This window comes from Gouania willdenowi, chromosome 17 (assembly GCF_900634775.1).
Source record: "Gouania willdenowi chromosome 17, fGouWil2.1, whole genome shotgun sequence".
Taxonomy (NCBI): Eukaryota; Metazoa; Chordata; class Actinopteri; order Blenniiformes; family Gobiesocidae; genus Gouania; species Gouania willdenowi.
In genome coordinates this window covers 6216768-6237585 of record NC_041060.1, presented here as the reverse complement: position 1 = coordinate 6237585, position 20818 = coordinate 6216768, and the positions used below count along the sequence as shown (strand labels likewise).

Genomic DNA, 20818 nt, shown 5'->3' with positions numbered 1-20818 from the left:
ATAGAACAATAGTCAGTAACAGTAGGTTACTTTGTTGGAGAAGTGCTGGAGCGGAACATTTTGTCTGAGCGCTTATATCTGTGATTTTAAATGCATGCCGATAAAATCCAATATTAGTTTTTTGGCTGATATCGGACCGTTATCAAAATCGGATCGGGACACCTCTACTCCAAAGGGCCAGATTTGGCCCCTGGGCCATGAGTTTGACACATATACCATATGGGGTCATGGCCAAAGGTTGAAAAACGCTGCTTTACTTGTTCTCACAACTTTAAAAAAATCAAATACATTGTATTTCATACCATTTTGTACTTGTAAAAGTGAAATTTGCAACGATACATCGGGATATATCGTATTGTGACATGCAAATCGTGAATGGTATCGTCAGAGTCATGACAATGCACAGCTCTACTTTCTGCTGTGGTGGTGACACAGATCAGGAGTCAGTCAGGCTGCATCAATTATTCACCATTACTCCACAGACACAAAAGGCCACCACAGGGCTAACTACTTACTGTGGGGACATGAACACTTGTGGAACCAACAAAATAAACCCAGGAGACAATAGTAGACTCCCAGGCCTGCACCAGTCTGCCCCCCTCGGTGTCTTCTCCTTACAGTGGGGCAATGGACGTCCTCCAGCACAGGAGAAGCCAACACCTTCGGCCTACAATCAAACAGGAGGCTCTACCTTCCCTCCAGGCGGCTCCCATTCCTCCACCTTCGCTCATATTAACAGTAAACCTCCTGTAACCCGCTCCATGGAGCCGTGCGGCCTCCACAGGAACAACAATGGAGCAGAACCAGGATCTAAACTTGGCTGCGGTTCCAGGAAAAAAAAAAAAAGAAAAGGCGAGCAGCGCGTCCACTATTGTTAGAGGAACCGGATCCGCCCCGCGCCTCCATGCTGCTTTCACACGCGCACAAACACACACAGAACACCACGGAGCACGTTCACATATGTTTTAACTGCGGATAAAAACACGTTTTTTTACTTACAGCAGGTCGTTCATTCAGATATTCTCCCACTTTCTACTTTCTTTCCTCTCAGCCGTAGAACCGAGAACTCCGCCCCCAGTTACAGTTTGGCCCCTCCCCCTCCTCACACTAGCAGAACACACACACACACACTTACACACAGACCTGTGAATCTACAGCTGAAGTACAATAACATGGAGTTAGATTTGTGTATTTATTATTCAATCAAAAACAGATTTTCAATTAAAAAAATTAAATCAATCAAAAATTATTATTTTTTTGGAAAAAAAAGAAAAAGTGTTCAAATGCAAAAACAAAAAACATTTGAAACCCAAATTATTGAATTGGAACACTTTTTTCTTTAATTTAAAAGGTTTTTTTTTTTAATTGAAATTAACTTTTTTTTATTGTTGAAAAGTTTCTCTTTTTTATATTGATGCGGAAGAGGATTAGGGCCAATTTTGATGGAGAATTTTTTTTAAAAAAAAGTCAAAATTTTGAGATTGTCGAAATTTGGGAGATACGCAGCTGGACTCTTGAAATTTGGAAATTAATGCTGAAATTTGGAGAATAAAGTCGAAATATGTCAAGATTAAAGTCGGAATTTCGAGATTAATGTTGAAATTTCAACTTTATTCTTGAAATTTCAACTTTTTTCTTGGTCTGCCCAAAATTATTTTCTCCATCAAAATTGGCCCTAATCCTCTACCGTAGATTGAAGTAAACTTTTTTTGATTGAAGTAATTTTCTTTTTTGATTGAACATATTCTACCTCCATACAATACCGGGTGATTCTTGTCACTTCCAGGTTATATATAAAAAAACAATTAAAAATTAAGTATAATTAATTTGATATTAACCATTACAACACTGTTGGGACATTAAAGAAAAAATAGTTTTATCATAATTTTGACAATTATTGATAAATATTTATCAAAAATTAGTGGTGGGACGAGTTAACTAGATTTTGCATGAAATGTCACGTACAGATCATAAAAACAACCACTAAAGTTTATTTATTCTATATTTACCATAAATAGGGTAAATACAGTCTTTAATATAATCTTGACAATTATTCACCAATAGAGGTGGGACAACAGACAGAAGTTACGATACGATAAATAATAGCTCACGATAACAATACAATATTTTGGAAGACAAAAAATATTGCAGTTAGAAAACTAACCAGGCTGTTTTATTTATTTTAACATATTTTAAAAACAATGTGGAGTGTAGTAGATTGTGTAGATTTAAGTATCTGAACCCTCCCACTTCCTGCTATACAACTGTTGTAGTGTCCTGTTGCACAATACATCCCACCTTTGATAACTCGTATTTCTCATGAAATGCAATGTCCAGGTTTGTTTGTCGTTTTATACGATAGGTTTGTATTTCTTTCCGTTTGTGTAAAAGTCACATCAGAGTGAAAAAGAACACTGGAGAAAAAGTCACGTTCATTTTATTTTTCCTTAACAAAGGCATCACAATTGGTCTTTGATTCCAGCCATTGAATAAAATCTTCCATCTCACGATTTTTAGACCTTAAAAGAGACTTGTGCCAACAACAGAAACCAAATAGAAATGTGCACAACTAGAGAGTACCAGTGTTGTTTTTTAATCAAATAAAAGTTTTAATGATGTTTCTTCTCGTCGCCGATTGGTCGAAAGCTTCTGAGAAAAAAAACCTATCAACATGTGAAACTACTGTGTGTGTCTGAAACCACATGTAGACGATGTGTTTGAGAAAACTTCACCTGATTGACAAATTTGGATAAACATCTACTTCAAAAGTTTATCATTGACCACTAAGAGAGTGGTCCCTACTCCTTTAAGAGCTTTTCAATAAGTTACCTTCACTCGTGGAGAGGACGTCTACAGTATTACACACACCGCTGCCATCCTCATACAAAATTCAGACACGTGAGCATCCAAAGTCACAAATTAAAAATTATACACCCATTCAAAATTACAATTTTTTGCCGTTTAGTGACAGTCCAACAAAACATTCTTTAAGGAATAAAAAGAAGGAAATAAATCTTGCTTAAAAGAAATATTAACATCTTTTTTGTAGGTTAGGACGCTGATGATCTCTGGTCCTGATGATGAGTCCAGATCCGTTCAGGCTGGATCAGTCCAGTCCAGTCCTTGTGTCATGCCTCACCTCAGTGAGTCCATAAGCATTTCATTTTCAAGCCGAGCCTCATGTACCTATACATACTGTTTGAAAGAAAACTGTCCATGTCTGATTAAGACTGAAGTAGTCGTTTTTTTAATAGTGGTGGTGATTCAGAGCTGTGTCCGTCCTGCTCAGTAGGTGGCGCTAGTTGGCTCCCTCCCAGAACTGAACAGTATATCAGCCTTAGAGCTGATGACGTACGTTAGAACAAGGGACGTGAGCAACACGGTGATGCCCACGCCGAGTGTCAGCATCTGATGGAGAGCAGAGAATTGTCTCATTGTTGGGGGAAAAACATACACGGCATTTGAAAAAATACAATTCTTAATACAATGTACATAAAATACAAATAATTTAAGTACCATAAAACACAGTGACTGTACATAATGTATACAAATTGATTTGTTGTTATTTTTTTAGCGCTCGAGTCATGTGACTTTGTTCTTCTTCTGTTGCGCAATTCTTCTTCACAATGGCCACATTTACATGGGAGCTTTAATTCCTCTTTAATTCAGAATAAAAGTTAAATTCTCTTTACCTGACCTTGTAAACACTTCATTTCAACACAATCAAACTTAAATCCAAATTAGGTTGCTGGTTTATTCCGATTTTAATTCTGAATTAAATAATTAATCGATCTTGTAAACACTTAAATCCGCTTTAAGTTAATTCCAGAAGTTCTGCGCATGCTCGACTTCTCGCGATGACGTGCTGGTGAGGACATAGTTCAGGATGGAAGAAGAGCCTTAGAAGACATGGATGTAATGAAAAGAGTAGATGGATGGAGGCGTAAACATGCGGACATTCACACAGACTTATTACACACACACACGGAGATGGAAAAATGGAACAGGCTTCATCGGGACATGAAGCCTGTTCCATTTTTAACTCAACGTCCTGTATAGCGGAGGTAGAGCAGTTGTTGCATTAACTGCTGGTTTTGTTTGCAAAGTACGGTCGTCTGCCTCTCTATCTCCTTCTTCTGCCCCGTGGACAAAAGTGAAAGTGTATGTTATAGTCGAGCTGCTGCTTCAAAACTACAATCAAAATAAAAGTGAAAATAGTTCTTATTATGTGGTCTCCTGAGTGTTTTTCCGCTAGGAGTGTATTACTTCTAGCGGAAAAATTACTGAAATAAATCAACTTTTCCATAACATTCTACTTTTATGACCAGCACCTGTAAACCTCAATTCAAAATTACTACTTCCATGTAAACATGAAGCAGAACACTTTAATTTAGAATAATTTCATGCAGAATAACTAATTCTGAAATAAAAAACATTACGTAACTGTGGCCTTTGTAAATGTTGACGCGACACTGCACCCAGCAGTTCATTTATGGTACTGCAGCAAAAACAAAGCAGAAAGCGGCCGCTGGCCTGATTTTGTTACGAATTTACAACATTAATCAATGAGGATTTTTAAAGACACGGTCAGCCTCACAGAGATAAAAAAAAAAAAGAAGAAGAAATCAGGGCGGAGTTGCTTTCTTCTTGTAAATAGGATGTTACATTGTAATTTTTACTGTGTTTTGGACTAAATGCTGGGATGTCTAAGGAAGATTTTGAGACCACTTTGGATGGAATATATGGATTCAGTAAGATATGGCATCACTTTAAAGGTGAGAAGTTCTGGCTTGTTTATGTCGCCATTTTTTTCCCCAAAGTTTGACAAAATAATTGACTGGATTTGCTGTGATGGTTGTGTCTGAGACTGGTTTATATGGTTAAAAACAGACGATTCTGAGCTTTCATACAGCATAGAGGGTTTTCACCTTCTGGGCAGTAACCCGGAAGCGCGGCCATGTTGGAGGTAAGCGGCTGTTGACACTACATGTGGGAGGCTCACAGAGGTGTACGTTGCAATGGATAAATCACAGAAAAGCTCCTCAAAATGCAATATACACGCAAAGGCATACAGGGAGGACCTTGGTCTGCAGGAAAGGGCACAATATTTGGAAAAAATACAGTTTACTGGTGGTGCAGATCCATTCGAGTGGGCTCGCTAGTCTTGGATCAATGATGACCCGGAGAGTCTGCTGTCTATTATGTATCCTGATATCGTCAACTACCTGGATTTCACCAAGCCCATACACAACGGAAGACCTTAAATCTAGAAGTTTGTGTTGATGACGCACTGTGAAAACCCTCTATATGATACTTGTGATATGCTGCTGTATTTGAGAAGCATTTAATCCTTTAAGAGCGTGAATGAGTGAGAACATGCATGTTGACCTGTATTTGAGACGGTGGATGCAAATTTTGTTTCTTACTAATAATTTTTGCATTATTGTCTATGTTACGCACACATTGTGGTTGTCGCGAATCTCGAGATGTCAAACTCCGCCTGTGGGGAAAAGTGACAAGAATCCAAACATTTTGTGTTCATTTTCAGGCTTTTACCTCCAAGTCGTGACTGGCCACGAGGAAAATGCGTCCAGTGATGGGCTTCCACACCGACTCCGTCCATGTGGAGTAATTTGAGGTGGTGTACTCGTGCAGTTCAAAGGCTGGTGAGACGGCTATGGAACGATGAACGGTGGAGCGAACGCAGAATCCCTCCCGCTCGGTGCTGTTGGGGGGAGCCGCCCCTTGCACCCACATGTAGGTGTACAGCTGAGTGATGGAGGAAGACAAGGAAGTTATAAAGCAACAATGTCAGTTTGCTTAAGAGCAGCAGGACGTGCAATAAAGATTTCAAAAAATGTTAAAACACAAGCAAACTGGGTGATTAAGATTAGCAGGGAATAAGGGAAGGATGCCTTATTTATATTTCCTCAAACATTGCATTGACCTTCTATTGTGACCCATTTTTTTTCGCATATTCTATATGATTAATAAGTATGTCAGAATATCTAAATTTGAATTAAGTACTTAAAGTATTTGTGTAAAACTCAAGGCCTGGGGCCCAAATCTGGCCCTTTAGACCATCCAATTCGGCCCACAGGAGACAGTAGAAATAAGAACATAAATTATCGTGTAAATTACCAAATATTCCAGTTGCCGATATCTCAAATTCAAAATTTTTGTGAAACTCCGCAATATTTTTAGGGGCCCACAGTTTTCCCATGCTTATATCACTAGAATACAGTCATTTTTAATTTGCAAATTGTGGAAAGAACTGTAAACATTATAATAATTCTTGCAATTTCTCACAAGAAATGCCACAAAATTCCTTTATATGACACAAAAATTGGTTATAATATCAAAAAGTTCTTAAGTGAAGATCCTACAGGGATTGATATTGAAAATTAGGGCACAATGATGTTAAAATTGCTCTTTTTTTCTCCACTTAGAAACTGTAGCCCACTTGAGATCAAACTAGTTCTTAATGACACGTGCTTTAGAGCATCCATTCCAGCCCACAGGACTCAGAGGAAGTAATTTGACAGAGAAATTATTAATCGTTGTGTAAATGATCAAATTATTCAGTTTTAGATATCTTAGTCCCACGCAATGAAACTCCACAATATTTGGAATTTTCCTGCACTTTAATCACATGACAACTTTAGATTTCTTGCAAATTGTAGAAAAAACTATAGGAAAATTATAAATTCTGAAATTTCTTACAGACAATACCACAATATTCTCCTAGAAATGACCAAAGACTGATCACAAAATCAAGGAATTTTGAAGCAAAGATCCTGCAGTGACTCGCATTTGTCAGCAGGGGGTGCTAAAGTGCTAAATGTGGCATATTTTCTTACTGTTACATTCATTAATATGCATTGTCCCTTTTGTCTAATGTATTACTTGGATACTGTAGGTGTTTTACACACTGTATATATCACTAACACGTGGAAGTGCCAACTTGGGCGGCACATTATTGTTAAAATACTCTTTTCACTACAAATTTGCAGCCCACGTCAGATCAAATTGGTCAGTGTTTGGCCCGTGAACCCTACATGAGTTTGACACCCGTGATTTCAACGCTTTAAAAAAAAAAAAAAAATCAATCAAACCCAATGTGGTTTTAGTACCCCAAAACAGGAAATCATCATGACTTTTATCCTCAATTTTTATTTGAAAACCAACACATTGACGAAGAAGAAAATGAAAAAAACCTTAATGTCTTACATGTTTGCTCTGATCATCATCTTTATCCTCCCTCTGCTTCTGACAGTCTTCCTGTGTCACGTTTACAACGCTGCCCGTCATGTTGGCCAGCATGTACTGGACCAGAGTAGTGGGTTCGCTAAAATATTGTATGACGCCCACGTAAAAGTTTGTGGGTCTGTCAGCTGAGATAAAGAAAACAAAAAAAGAAAGCATTAAAAGTGGGCATTTCCCTTCTATTTATTTTTTAATGAAAGCAGAGAAAAAAATAATAATTTACCCAGATGATTTGTAAAATCTGTAGGAACCAACTGTTGTAACCAGGAATTATTCGCCCGAACAAGGAAGCTATACAGCATTTGGTTTACCTGTTAAAAAGCAGTTGTTATACTCATAATTAGACTAATTAAATTAGTATAAGAAGTAAACAGAAAAGAAACCATCGCAAAATACTACACAGAAAACCACTAGGATTGAGCTGCTTTCGTAGCCTAAGTTAGCTTTACAAAAGAAATCTATTGAAAACACTGAATATCACACATCAATATACAACAAATGACTTGGATTTTACATGAAAACCCAAGTAAGAGCTTAAGATAAGATGCAAAAATGCTTAATTTAAGGTTTTAAGTCAAACTCTGGTAAAAATGGTTCCAAAGTAATTAAAAAAACCTTACAATCTGGGGGTCAGCGGTGATGTTGGCGAGTTGAGTTTCGTTTCCTCCTGCCTGAACGTAAAGAGCTCGAGCCACCAGTGTGGCCACCTCCGTCAAAGTCTTAAAATAATAACAACGGAGAGAAAAAGGGAAGCCTTGTGAGAACTTGTGAAGCAGCTTTGCATCAGTAAACATGAAGCTTTGTATCAACCTGCAAAACAAGACCGAGGCCTGAAAATATTAAAGTGTCAAACCTGTCCTATCATCACAATACAGTGAATTTATCTCATACAAAGAAACCAGCATAACATTATTTAGAGCCATAAGAAATTGTGGACTGGGAGCTAAAAAACAATACATTACTGGTCTTATATTATTGATCAGAGGACTGATTGATAATAGAATAGTATTCAGTTGTTAATGATAATATACAGTATTTCATATATTCACTAAATGCGAAACAAAAAGCAAAAATTTAAATATGTTTAAAAATTTTTTTTTTTTTTTTAAATCTGTCGCTTAAACACTGTTTTTCAACATTGGGATCGCGACCCCATGTGAGGTTGCCTGAAATTTAAATGGGGTCACCGGAGGTGTCTAGTAATTGATGAAAAAATTAAATAAATTACTGATTAAAAACATATATTATTCTTTTTCAAATTAAAACACAAAATATTAAACAATTGTATTCTCAACTTTCACTTTCTCAAATATGAATCTAGAAAAGCAAGAGAAAAAGGAAGAATATTAAATAAATTAGGGATGCACCAAAATGAAAATTTGTGGCCGAAGCCGAATAAAATATAAACGCTTGACCGTATACCGAATGCTGTTAAGTTTTCCACTGATTTTTAAAAAAAAAAAATTTTTTTAATAGTGCATATAGGCTATAATACATTTTTAGACATGTTTTTTAAAGAAAGTAAATGTTTATTGAATATTCTGACATTTTTTAGATATTCCAGTAGCCTTTGCTTTTCAAAAAAAATACAACAAAGTTTTTCATTTATATTAGCCCTTCAAATAAAACAAAACTTGCATTCCAAAAAAAAGTTAAAGTACATTAAAGGGGAGGTATGATGAAAAAAAAAGCACTTTATAATGGTTTTGCTCCAGTGATATACATCCATTTAGCCTCATTCAGAGGGCCAAAGTAGAAAATGTTATGTTTCTTATTGCACATTTTGTAAAAAGTCAGCTTTAAACGGGCGAGTTGGATTTTGCCCACGTTGGCAGGTGACGTCACCTAACATGCGAGCTCCTCCCTCTCCAACTATATAACAGCTAAAACACTGTGGTTTAATATAGAATATATATTATAAATATTGCCATCTATGTAAATGCAAACTGCACTACTTTTTCTGCTGCTGATGGTATTGGGAGTCACTGCTTGGAGTCACGTACCCATTGTTTACACACATCAGCTGTTAGCACTCCGTGCTAATGCTACACCAGCCTATGCAGCGAGACCCAACATCGCTTGTGAACTGAGGAGGAAACGATGGCGATGTTTACAGATTCGTGGCTCACAGCGCTAACAACGGACTCGGTGACGAACAATGGAGAGTGGTAAGCGGAAAGGAGAGAGTCTGGCTGTGTTTGTGTGTGGAAAGGAGGAGCTGCTGCTGTGCTCCTGCAGCAACGCGCACACACTTTTCCGACTCAAAATCACTGCACGACACATTGTTTGATTGCGTCATTGCGTCACACGCTACTAGCCGAATGTGGCTTTTTATGCAATAGTTGGCCAAATATATTCGGTGCATCCCTAGAATAAATGAATAAATAAGTAAAACAAAGCAGTATAAAAATATCTGAGCTGGCGCATCTTGTCACTTTGTGCACTAATCCTGGCTCTTCTACATTTGTTACACATCATATGCGACATTAGGTGGGAAAAGTGGTGGAAAGGGTTTATAAGTGCTGAAATTGTCATGAAAGTGGAAAAAGTGTGCCTAAAAGACATTTAAATTTGATGGAGAAATAGCAGAAAGGGAGTAATGTAGCAAAAACGCAATAAAAAGAGCAAAAATATGGCAAGAAAAAGTGATGAAGATAGGTTAAAATATGACAAGTTTGGCGCTGTTGCAGAAAAAGGGTAAAAATAAGCAAAAATGGGCTCAAATTGTTCAAACAATATTCTTAGTTTCTTGAAAGCATCCAAAGTGATCACTTCCACAAAGTATTTAGTAACTATACCTTAACGGTCTCGGGAAAATGCTCCAACTGTTCTTCTGACGTCATGTTTTCAGGGTAAGACACGTTCAGGTACTCAGCGTTATCGTACATGCTCTCATAATACCTGCGAACACAACAAACCAGTTACGTCACAAGGCAATTTTTTTTTTTTTACGATAAACATGTGACCATGTACTGCTTTGGTAAAAAATACTACAGTAATAACCTATTGGTGAAACTAGAGCGATAATTCCCGATAACGACGCCAGGGATTGGCCGAGCGAGAAGGAACCTCTGGAATGATGATGGAGGGAGAGGCTGAGAGACGTCAGGCTCATCCACGGAGACGTTTAACCCAGCGGAAGCTGATTTTAAGCCGTTTACGAGCTTTTCCACCTGAAATGGAAACAAGAAAATCTCCATACATTTAAAGGCTGCCCTTAAAGCTACGGCCTAAATAAAAGAAATCAACAGATTTACACACAGACCTCCTCTTTAACGCTGCTGTTCTTTCTGGAAACAGGATCAGAGTGAAGCCAGAGCTTGGAGTCAGAGTGAAGTCCCACCTACAGCCAATGATCAACATTAGAATACACAGTTTACTTTTAAAAAGTGTATTTATTAAAAACCAATGGATGAAATACATTTATTTATTTGAGTGGGACAGTGTGTAATAATGTACAGCTGAAGTTGTAAATACACCGAATTTAGCCAAATGCTCACTTCCATCCGTAGTCCCATAATAAATATTAGATATCAATATATCCCTGATATACAATTAATATTTATGAACATGGCTGTTCTGTTCCATGTTACTTGCCGTAATCAGCAACAACCATGTAATGTTATTAGATGACTGATAATTATTACAAATTATTCCGGCAAAATGAAAAAAAATAAGGTGAGTATTACTGGCACCGGGATGAAAATACATCTTATTGTCTAATGTATTTATATTATTGTATTGCTTCATTAAAAAGGCCGAAGGTGAGGAGACATGGATAGCCAGTGATGTCAACAACCTTATAAACATGACAAAAACTGTAAAAAAAAAAAAATATATTGTGATTAGTGTCGAATATAAAAAATGTTTGTTTACTGATAATTCTATCTAGAACAGCGTGTGAAACTCAAACGTTTTCAGACCAAGGATCAAATAACCAATAAAATATAAATTCCGTAGCCCCCTAACTTGACAAAACCAATCGATTTGTTCAATCACCCTAGTCAATGACACAATTCCAATTTACACAGTTTTGGAGTCGATTGTGAGCGGTTTCAGAAACACTTTTTTAAAAATACAATATTAGTTTGAAAAATGTATTTGTTCATTTGACTGTTTTGTTTTAATACTGGGTTTGTAATTGTAATTGCATTTTTATACTGCATATTTAATGTTTACACCTTTTAAAAATAAATTGATGTGCACTTCTGGATGTTGTGTGCCAACTATGAACACTGTGTGAACCTATAAGCATATTGTTTATTTTGTCCATTTATTTATTATTGTTTTTCACTTGTTTTTACTATTTGATATGCAAAGTTTACATTGTTCATTGTGATATATTAACCTTGAAGCAGAAGCACCCATTGTTTATCGAGTTAAGAATGTATATTTTTTTATATTTCATATTACTTTAAATCTTCTTTGAAGTACTTGCACAAGTTTGAAAAAGCTGTTGTTCGCTACGCCACTGGTCACAGTCTGACACTCTAAGGCAACGCGATCTGTCTTTCTATCATTCGTAACATTCACTGTGTCTCCTGCGTGTGTCCACCTCAACAATTATTACCTCCACCTCGCTCCACCTTGTTTTATTTGCCTGTTCTCCCCCTTGATCCACCGTGAAATTCGTATTCGTGAATATTCATTAAGGGCGTTCAACGGACCTTTTATAGGTACCGTATGGGCGGAGCAAGGTGTATCCTCACGTGCGACAACTTTCCGAGTTGATTGTGATTTAAAACAAAAACAGGCGTGGGACGAGCGTGCACTGATCAAGACTAAAGCTCCTAAATAAATCAGAATATATACCTGGCTAACTTCCAGCACTGAGTGGATGTTGTCAAGGTCCAATGGAAATTGATTATTCTCCATGTCGTACACCATCCTCGAGCTGCCAATGTAGTCAAACGTCTCCTGTGGATTAAAAATAAAACACACAAACACTCAGCACTGATGAGATTGATTACAGAGTCCACAGCTGGAATAATGCTGATAATAATGCACAATGAACCGACCCCTTGGAAGAAAGTGTAGAGGATGGTGCGATTGGGCGGAGCCTCCTGAGTGGCTCTGCGCAGAGCGTGTGCTGCTGCTAGCAGCGTGACGATGCCAGAGGCGGTGCTTTCTGCTCCTGGAGCGATGTCGAAGAAGAAAGACCTGCTGTCCATCTGCAGAAAAAAATGCACAAAGCGCCGATGCCGTTTCCTGATTCTCTGTCATTTTTCGTGCTCGTTTAAGGTGGCTGAGGGCTGGAACTCACCCTGGCAGCTGCGATGACCACGCTCTCAAACTCTTTGTGGCCCTTGGTCGTTGTGTTCATCGGCCTGGAGGAGGCCCAAATGTTGAAGTCACCCAGTTCATCACACACCCTGTCTAAAAGATCATAAAGTAGCATTAAAACATGTATTAATTAGGGGTGTAAGGATACACTCCGCCAACAATTAAAGCCCGATTTTTTATTAATTTTATTTTTTTAAAGAAACTCAAATCAAGGACTGAGAAGTGATGATGCACTTAAGTCCTTTCAATTTGAATACATGAGATCATATTTTGGAGAAAAAAAACAGATTATGCAAAATACAGATTCTTATTTAAAATTTCAAGATTTTATTTAACTAATAAATTTTATTCTTATAACCTTCTTACAAACAGGTTGAACTGTTTTAAACTTCACATTTCTTAATTTATCGCTATGCAAAGTTGAACAAAATACATATTTTTTAAAAACAAAACATAACAATACAAGAAATGTTTTCAAATCATAAATACAGTAGAAGAAATAGAGGGTGACTTTCTTTTTTTTAAAGTTTGCTTATGTTCCTGGCTTGGAATTGACATTTTTCTTTAGGTGTGTGTGTGCGTGGGTGTGTATCTGTGTGTATGCATCATGTGTCACTCTGTGCCGACGGTTCGAGCTTAATTTCGATCATTATACCATGGGTTTAGGACGTGTTCTGTCGAGCCCTGCCTGTATCGGGTCTTCTTTTTTTGATCCTATTAAAGCTCTTCTCTCGCCGTGTAGTCAAAACAAGCAGCACTAAGACAGTCACAGCACCCTCTATTGTTTAACCCTCTGGGGCTGACGGATGCGCCGGTGCGTCCTGATCACGTGATCGATTTTAAGAGCCAATAGCGGAAAAGCGCAGCGTCGAAAGTACGAATGTCAAACTACAAACCAGTCTTCAAATCATGTTGATAGGCCAAATAGAAGTGGAGTTATGAGGGAAAATGTGTGCGTGTTTTTCTGTGACATTTTCTTGAGCTTTGAGTGCTCCTTGCAGGAAGACACTGCAGAGTGCGTCTAAAACGAATGCAAAAGTGCTGTGCAGCAAGAAAGAACCACGCTGTAATGACTCATTATAGCTTTTTCCTATTGGTTGAGAAGAAGAATCCCATTGTCCAATCATATTTTGTTTTCAAGCGACAGGAAAACACAGACAGAAAAAGAGAGGGTGAGTTGACAGATTTGAGATAACAGTGATTATCATTCTGATTTGACTGTTTAGTTAATGTGTAGTGAGCGAGATTGGAGTGTAGTGTCTAATATATTTGTTTATTGTTTTATATCAACACAATGAGGCACAGATAATTCGCATTTCCCTGTATTTGTGATTCATACTGTTTTTTGTAAATAGTTGTACAAAATCGCCTGAAGCATTGCTTGCATTTCACTGTAAATAGCTATGTATATAACTGTTTTTTCTGATTCATCAAGTTTTTGAAATATATAGTTTAGATTTGCAATACAAGCAAGAGAAAATACTTCACAGCGATATTTGGGAGGTTGTCCTGAAAAAAATGATACCAAACAAGCAAGGTTTATGGATTTCCTTATATGAATTATAAAGGTAAAATCAAACGCAATGAAAAAACAGCAAAAACGCCTTAGGCCCGAGAGGGTTATGCAGAGTATTGACGCACATACTGTGCTGTAACGATTTAAATCCCCCTTATTTGCATTGATTTTTAGCCTATTTAGGATATATCCTTACATCCCTAGTATTAATTCATTGAAAGTAGCCAATGCAAAAAATATTGAGATTTTGATATATTTCTTTCCAAAATAAGAATAAGAAACACTTGAAATTGAGAGAAAATTAAAGGTATCCAACTAATTTTTCTACTATTGTTGATTAAACCAGATGAAAATACTCTTACTTTCTCTCTGTCAGCTGTGTGTGTGTGTGTGTGTGTGTGTGTGTGTGTGTGTGTGTGTGTGTGTGTGTGTGTGTAAAACAAATTATGAATTAAGTACAGATTGTTTGCTACCTAAAGCATGAGCCCACAGCTTCATTTGCTTTGTGTAACGTTGCGTAAACACCTGGAGTGAGGCTGAAGTTGATGTCGTTCCTCCTCTTACACGTGGCTGTGTTGGTGACAGCGGACATGGACGAGCGTAGCTGCATGGCACACAGTGGAAACTGAGGATTGCTGCCATTCACTCTGCGGTTATGGTCCTGATAACACTGTACAAAAAAAACACAGAGAAAGTTTCTTATGATTCAATCAATATTTTTTATCATATAAATATATAGGCCTCATTGATCAATAAATCAAAAATAATTTGCTCCAAAAAAAGGAGTAAAAGGTTGAATTCTTTTCATTTTGTGTGTCTGTGTGTGTTTAGTGTTTTTGGATTAATTTTGTGATTTTTTTTCTTGTCATTTATGCATTTTTGAGTCATTTTGCATGTTTTTAATTGTAGTGTTGTACATTTCCCTGTCATTTTGTGTTTTGTATTAGTCATTTAGTGTTTTGCTGTTGCTTTTTTAAATATTTTTGTTATCGATTTTTCTTGTATGTTTCGCGAGTAACTTTATTGTAACATTATTGTTGTCATAATGTGTGTTTTAAGAGTAATTTTATGTATTTTTGTTGTCATAATGTGTTTTTCGAGTCATTTTGTGTAATTTTTGTAAGCCTCTAATGTGTTTTGTGAGAAATTTTGTGCATATTTGCTGTCATATTGTGTTTTTGAAGTCATTATTGTGCATTTATGTTGTTATAATGTTGGTTTTTGGAGATTTTTAACACTTGTTTGGATTCTTCTTCTATTGCCTGCTGCAGCTCACCTGGTGGCAGGCGTTTAGATTTTTTTTTGGGGCCAAACTTTTCCTTTTTTGTTGGATTGGGACAGGCACAAACACACTAACAATTTGAGCAGGTTTGTAATACCGACTTCTGTCCATTTCAATTGTCGGTCATGATGATGGTCGTATTACTAACTTAGAAAACCTTAAATAAGAGAAAATATTTAAAAGCTGAGCAAATTTCCCTGACATGTTTCTAAGTGTTTTACAGTCACATGTTCTACAGAACAAGGGGGGCAATTGGGATTGATTTGGTCTGCCCGTCTATAGAGAGACCAATACGGGCACTTTTTCTTTTTACCTGCCGTATGACCCGAGTGTCATTGTCGTCTTTCACAGAGAAGATGGGGAAGTCAAACTCCTCGTAGGCCAACCCGTTTCCCAGTGGATTCCACACTGTTGCATTACAGTGGGCCAGGGTGGGATCATAGTTCTCTGTATACACACCTGAGGAACAAAAAAGATTAAATGAAGTGCTTTCAGGTAGCATAAATAAACTGTGAAATATCTATATTTACATGCACCTCCTTGAATGAATGTTTGTTATTACTTACAGTACGTGCTTATAAAACATATTGAGATGAGATAAATTATTCTCCACTTTGAGTGTCTACTGTCTACAATCATGATAGTTGTGCACATTAAAGTGTGAGCTATAACAAAGGCTACGGTCACATTGTGAACGATTACATAAAAAAATCCAGATTGGGCATCATTTTTTGTTAAATCCAATTTTTTTTAATGTAGTCGTTCACATTACAAAAACAAATGCAACTTCTAATGTGAACGGAATGCGTCAGGGAAGTGACCCTGTTTCAGGAAGTAAATATAGCCCCTCATTTAGGTCTCAGTGCTGACGCATCTGTGGCAATTTCAAGGATTTTGTGCAACCAGAGTCAACATTTTCTCAACCAAATGATTTCATGTGGGAGATTAAGAAAAAAGACGGTAAAGAGTTTGGCTGTGGCAGTTTGTGGGGTATTTGGTATTATACTGTTCACATAGACATGAAAAAAAATCAGTTCCAGCATGTTTATTTTCTCGTCTTTTTTGAAACAATATGTTATGGTTAAATTTATTCAGACAACTTTTTCCGTCAATTTATTTTGGAATCTATTTTAATCTCCTGGCAATTTTCGACTGCCAACTGTCAGTCTTCCTCAGAGGCACAAAAATAATTGCTAAGGAGGAAACAAACACAAATGCTGCATTAAAATAGCCATCGAGATCAGGGGGTGGAGCTTCAATATCAACAGGGATGAGAGAACATTTATACTCTCGCACACCTGGGACCCTCTTCTCCACGACCCCCGTCACCATCGGGCGACAGGGGGCGTGGCCAGCCTGATAGAACTGTCAAGTTGGCCACGCCCAGAAAGAACTCATGAAGACACATCAATGCAATTAGCAGACGCCTCTGAGGAAGACTGACGGTTGGCAATCAAAACATGTCGGGAGATCAAAGTAATTTTTCTGACAAAAGTTGTTTGAATAAATGAAAACTTAAAATATTATGAAAAAAGTTAGTTGCTTTTTTTATGCAACTAATCTAAGACTCAGGGCACTGGTTTCTGCATGCAACCTTGGACCTACCCGAGTTGTCGTTGGGGCAGGCGGTGTGTGGAGAAAAGCCTTCAGGTGGATTTATGTTTGGTGCCACAACAACAACACCAGCAACCCTACCAGAGCCCTCCTTTAGTTTCATCATGATGGATCTGAGGCACGGGGATAAAGAGATGACACGGGGATATTTACCAGACAAGGACAGGTTTGCATTTTTTGTACATGTGGGAAACTTACTATCAACTAAAGTAGTGAGTTTTAAAATTAAGCATATAATAAATATACTATATGTCTGTTCACATCTGACTTAATTTATATAGAATGTAGTCTTTTAATTCTCTCAATTTAACAAATAAAAAAATCATCAAACCAAAAACAGATTGGGTGTAAAGTTTCCTCTGCAGACTGTAGGTCACTGGTTCCCAACCTTTTACTTGTCGTGACACCATTTTTAATCACAAATTTCTGGTAAACCCCGGAGCCTTTTTTCTCTAAAATATGTTTTTTGATCATGTTTGTTATACTGTGTTACAAACACAAAGTAGCCAGTATTAGTGCACCAAGTGACAATATACGCCAGCTCAGTTATTTTTATACTGCATTTTATTTTAACTAGATTTACATTTAAGAAATTGAAATACAATTGTTTGAGATTGTGTGTGTGGTGTTTTAATTTGGAAAATATGAGCTTTCTTCCTCTTCCTGCACTGTATATCTATTTCTGATATTATGTATTGTTTTTGTGCAAAATAGATACATTTAAATATATGTATCAATATATATATTTTTTTTCCTTTTCTTTTTTATGTATAATTTCAACGAGTCATTTTTATGTATTTTATTATTATTATTATTAGACATTTCAAGTGACCCCATTTTATTTCCAGGTGACCAACATGGGGTCACGGCCCCAAGATTGAAAATCCTGGTGTAGGCTGTGTTTAGTTTACCTTGTGAAGAGTCGCGACTCTAAGATAACCATGTATGGAGGGTTAGGACCAGAGGTCAGGACCCAGTCCAGGTTTTCCTCAGACTCGAGCTCATGGAGGACGCCCACGTTACCCGACAATGAGGCTGAAAAAAAAAAAACATTAAAGAAAATTAATTAATACTAGTGATCTAAACTGACCCATGATCATTAAAGAGACTCCACAAGTCTTTAATCTTTTCTAGATTAGCACTTTTATTCAAAGCAGCATTTTATGGTTTTCAAACCAGTAGCTGACTGGATTAGACACACAGGAAACCAAGGCCCTTGGACACACACGTTACATTAGAACACACTGAACATGTAGAAAATACTGACAGAAGAGTCTATTATTATCTGATAGAAATGACAAATGCTAAATAAGACTTTACTCACACTGGCAGCCTATTTGATGTGTCGCATTAAGAAGCCTCACACATGGGAATGTGTAGTTGAGATGCACATAAATCTTCTTTTCCACCGAATTACAGCCAACACCTGAAAAATAAAAAAAGATTTTAAAAAAATAAGCAAACAATATAAACGCACATGGCGGCTTAGTGAAGATTTGGCTCCAAGTGACAAAGACATAAAAAGAGGAAATGCAACACATGGATAAAGTTTGAAGGCAACGGGTTTAATCATGCTGAGAATGGTACAGGAACTTTTGTGTTTGCAACTTTGACATACATTTAGTCAAGTGGTTACGGAAATGGGCTTGTAATGGGAGTGTCACTGGTTTGAATCTCACCAGGGGGGCCATCACTGTTTGATGTTGAGCAAGTCCCTTAACCCTAACTGCACCACACCATGGCTACCCACCACTCCTCAGGGATGGGTTAAATGCAGAGAACACATTGTGTGTATGTAGCTGTACATATATGACAATAAGACTTAATCATTATTATAATTATTGATACAATTCTTGACCCACTAAGACAGGCGTTCTCAACATGGGGGTCAGGACCCCATTTGAGGTTGCGAGACACTGAGAGGAAGTCAACAGATAACTTGAAGAAACTAAAATGAATTTTTGAACAAGTTGAGCCCATTTTTAGCTATTTTTACCCTTTCCTACACCAAACTCACCATATTTTAACCTATTTTACGTCACTTTTTTACGCCATATTTATGCTCCTTTTAATACATTTTTGCTTCATTACTCCCATTTCTGCCACTTCGCCATCAAATTTCAATGCCTTTTCTGCACAGAAACTGTGCCGTCCCAAAAGGATCCTCTGCCTTTGCACAGACAACCTTTTCATATGAAACCATTAACCAATGGAATCAACTCCCTGCCAGCCTGAAGCCATCTGCAGATCTGAATTGTTTCTCTTGAAATTTAAAGAAATGCATCCTCGATAACCAGCTGAGTCTGCATCAGCACACTTAAATTTTACAAATGTAATATTGTAGCAAACACTTTTTACTATGTTGTATAGAGTTTAGGCTGTGATGGTTTCATGAAAATAAACCATCTGATTAATTTTAAATGATTACTGTTCAGCTTACATTGCACGTATTTGTTACATGCCCGGGGACTGCAGATGGAAATAAGCTAAATGAGCTAAATCTGGTACAAAGCATCTTTTCGTAACATTAATATGTTGTCAAATAAACTAAACTAATGAAACATTTCTTTCCACTTTCAAGACATTTATAAACCCTTTCCACCACATGTCACATATGGTGACCCATTATCGTCACTTTTAACCTCTTTTCACCGTATTTCATGCTTATTTTTTGACAATTTAACCACATTCACAATATGTCATGCCCATTATTTGCCAGTTTAAACGAATTGTTCCAATATTGACACTTTGAACTCTTTTTTTTACTATTTTTTGGCCATTCTAATTTGCAATTTTTAAACAAATTTCTGTGTAGTTTTTCTTTTTTTCAATCTAATTTTACCATCTTTTTCCACCATTTTTTGTTACCTTTAACCCATTTTATTTCTGATTAAAACAAGGATTTACATATTTAAGATGACTATATACTGTGGAGAAAATAATAAACTCCCTGGATAACACAGTGGATATTATTCAAATAAATAAATAAAAGAAATTGAGGTTATCAGATTCATAGAACAATGGACCATCATTATGCTGACTTCAATTGTACGCTGAATGTACCTACACTAAATGACCATTCAGTGAGAAGCTTAATTACGTCTGGTCCTGTTTGTGGTAAAGCAAAGGAAACAAATACATATAAATAACCATAAGTATGAATGGAGTTTGGTGGAGTCGTTGATCCTGAGCGGATGAATCACGAGCAGTCACGTTGATACCGAGTGATCAAAAAGAGAGCTTTAAACCCACCGACGAGAGCGAAAGTAACAAACAACGAGTAAACGAATTAAACTACTGCTCTATATGTCAACTATAATGAATATTCATATAACTGTGGTGATAGAAAAGTCACGTTTCACGATAAACTCATTAAGTTTAGGTTTATTTTAAAATGCTAGAGATAGTGCTAACACTAGCTAGCTTAGCATTCCGGTTAGCTCAGAGCACAAAGACGTCAGACTTTAAGAACCAAAAAGGCTGTTACACATTCAGCAATGTGACTGTGAAACTCACCCGTGAAAAACAAACAGGCTGCCAGTTTAATGATCCATTGGCTCGGTAGTAAAGCCATCTTTCCCAGTGTGAAAGACAGAAAGACAACAGGAAGTGTTGACAGCGGAAGCTTCAGTGTTTAGTTTCCGCTCAAAGTAGTGGATCATCACTACCCAGAGCCTTATAGAGAGTATTTTTATTATTTTTTATTTAGACTCACTTAAATACAATACAATGTAGTACAGAAATGAACATACAACTACAAAGGAATAGGGAGACAACAAAATAATAAAAATAATCATAGGGTGCCCGTGTTGATATATTTCTTGAATGTTTTGTAAATGTATAGAGAAAGTAGCGAC

At 37.0% G+C, this 20818-nt stretch overlaps 1 protein-coding gene across 1 annotated transcript; it reads right to left on the bottom strand.

Annotated features, from left to right (window-relative positions):
• Window positions 1–2420: 2420 nt before the first annotated feature.
• ncstn (nicastrin) lies at window positions 2421–20575 on the bottom strand. Its single transcript, XM_028472863.1, has 17 exons — window positions 20478–20575; window positions 18286–18387; window positions 17873–17996; window positions 16953–17074; window positions 15661–15806; window positions 14591–14735; window positions 12530–12642; window positions 12285–12437; window positions 12079–12183; window positions 10532–10609; window positions 10270–10439; window positions 10065–10167; window positions 7887–7985; window positions 7490–7577; window positions 7231–7394; window positions 5557–5769; window positions 2421–3408 (listed from the first exon to the last, which is right to left on the bottom strand). The coding sequence occupies exons 1-17, from the start codon at window positions 20533–20535 to the stop codon at window positions 3286–3288; spliced, it is 2106 nt and encodes a 701-aa protein (XP_028328664.1). The 5' UTR covers window positions 20536–20575; the 3' UTR covers window positions 2421–3285.
• Between the last annotated feature and the right edge of the window lie 243 nt (window positions 20576–20818).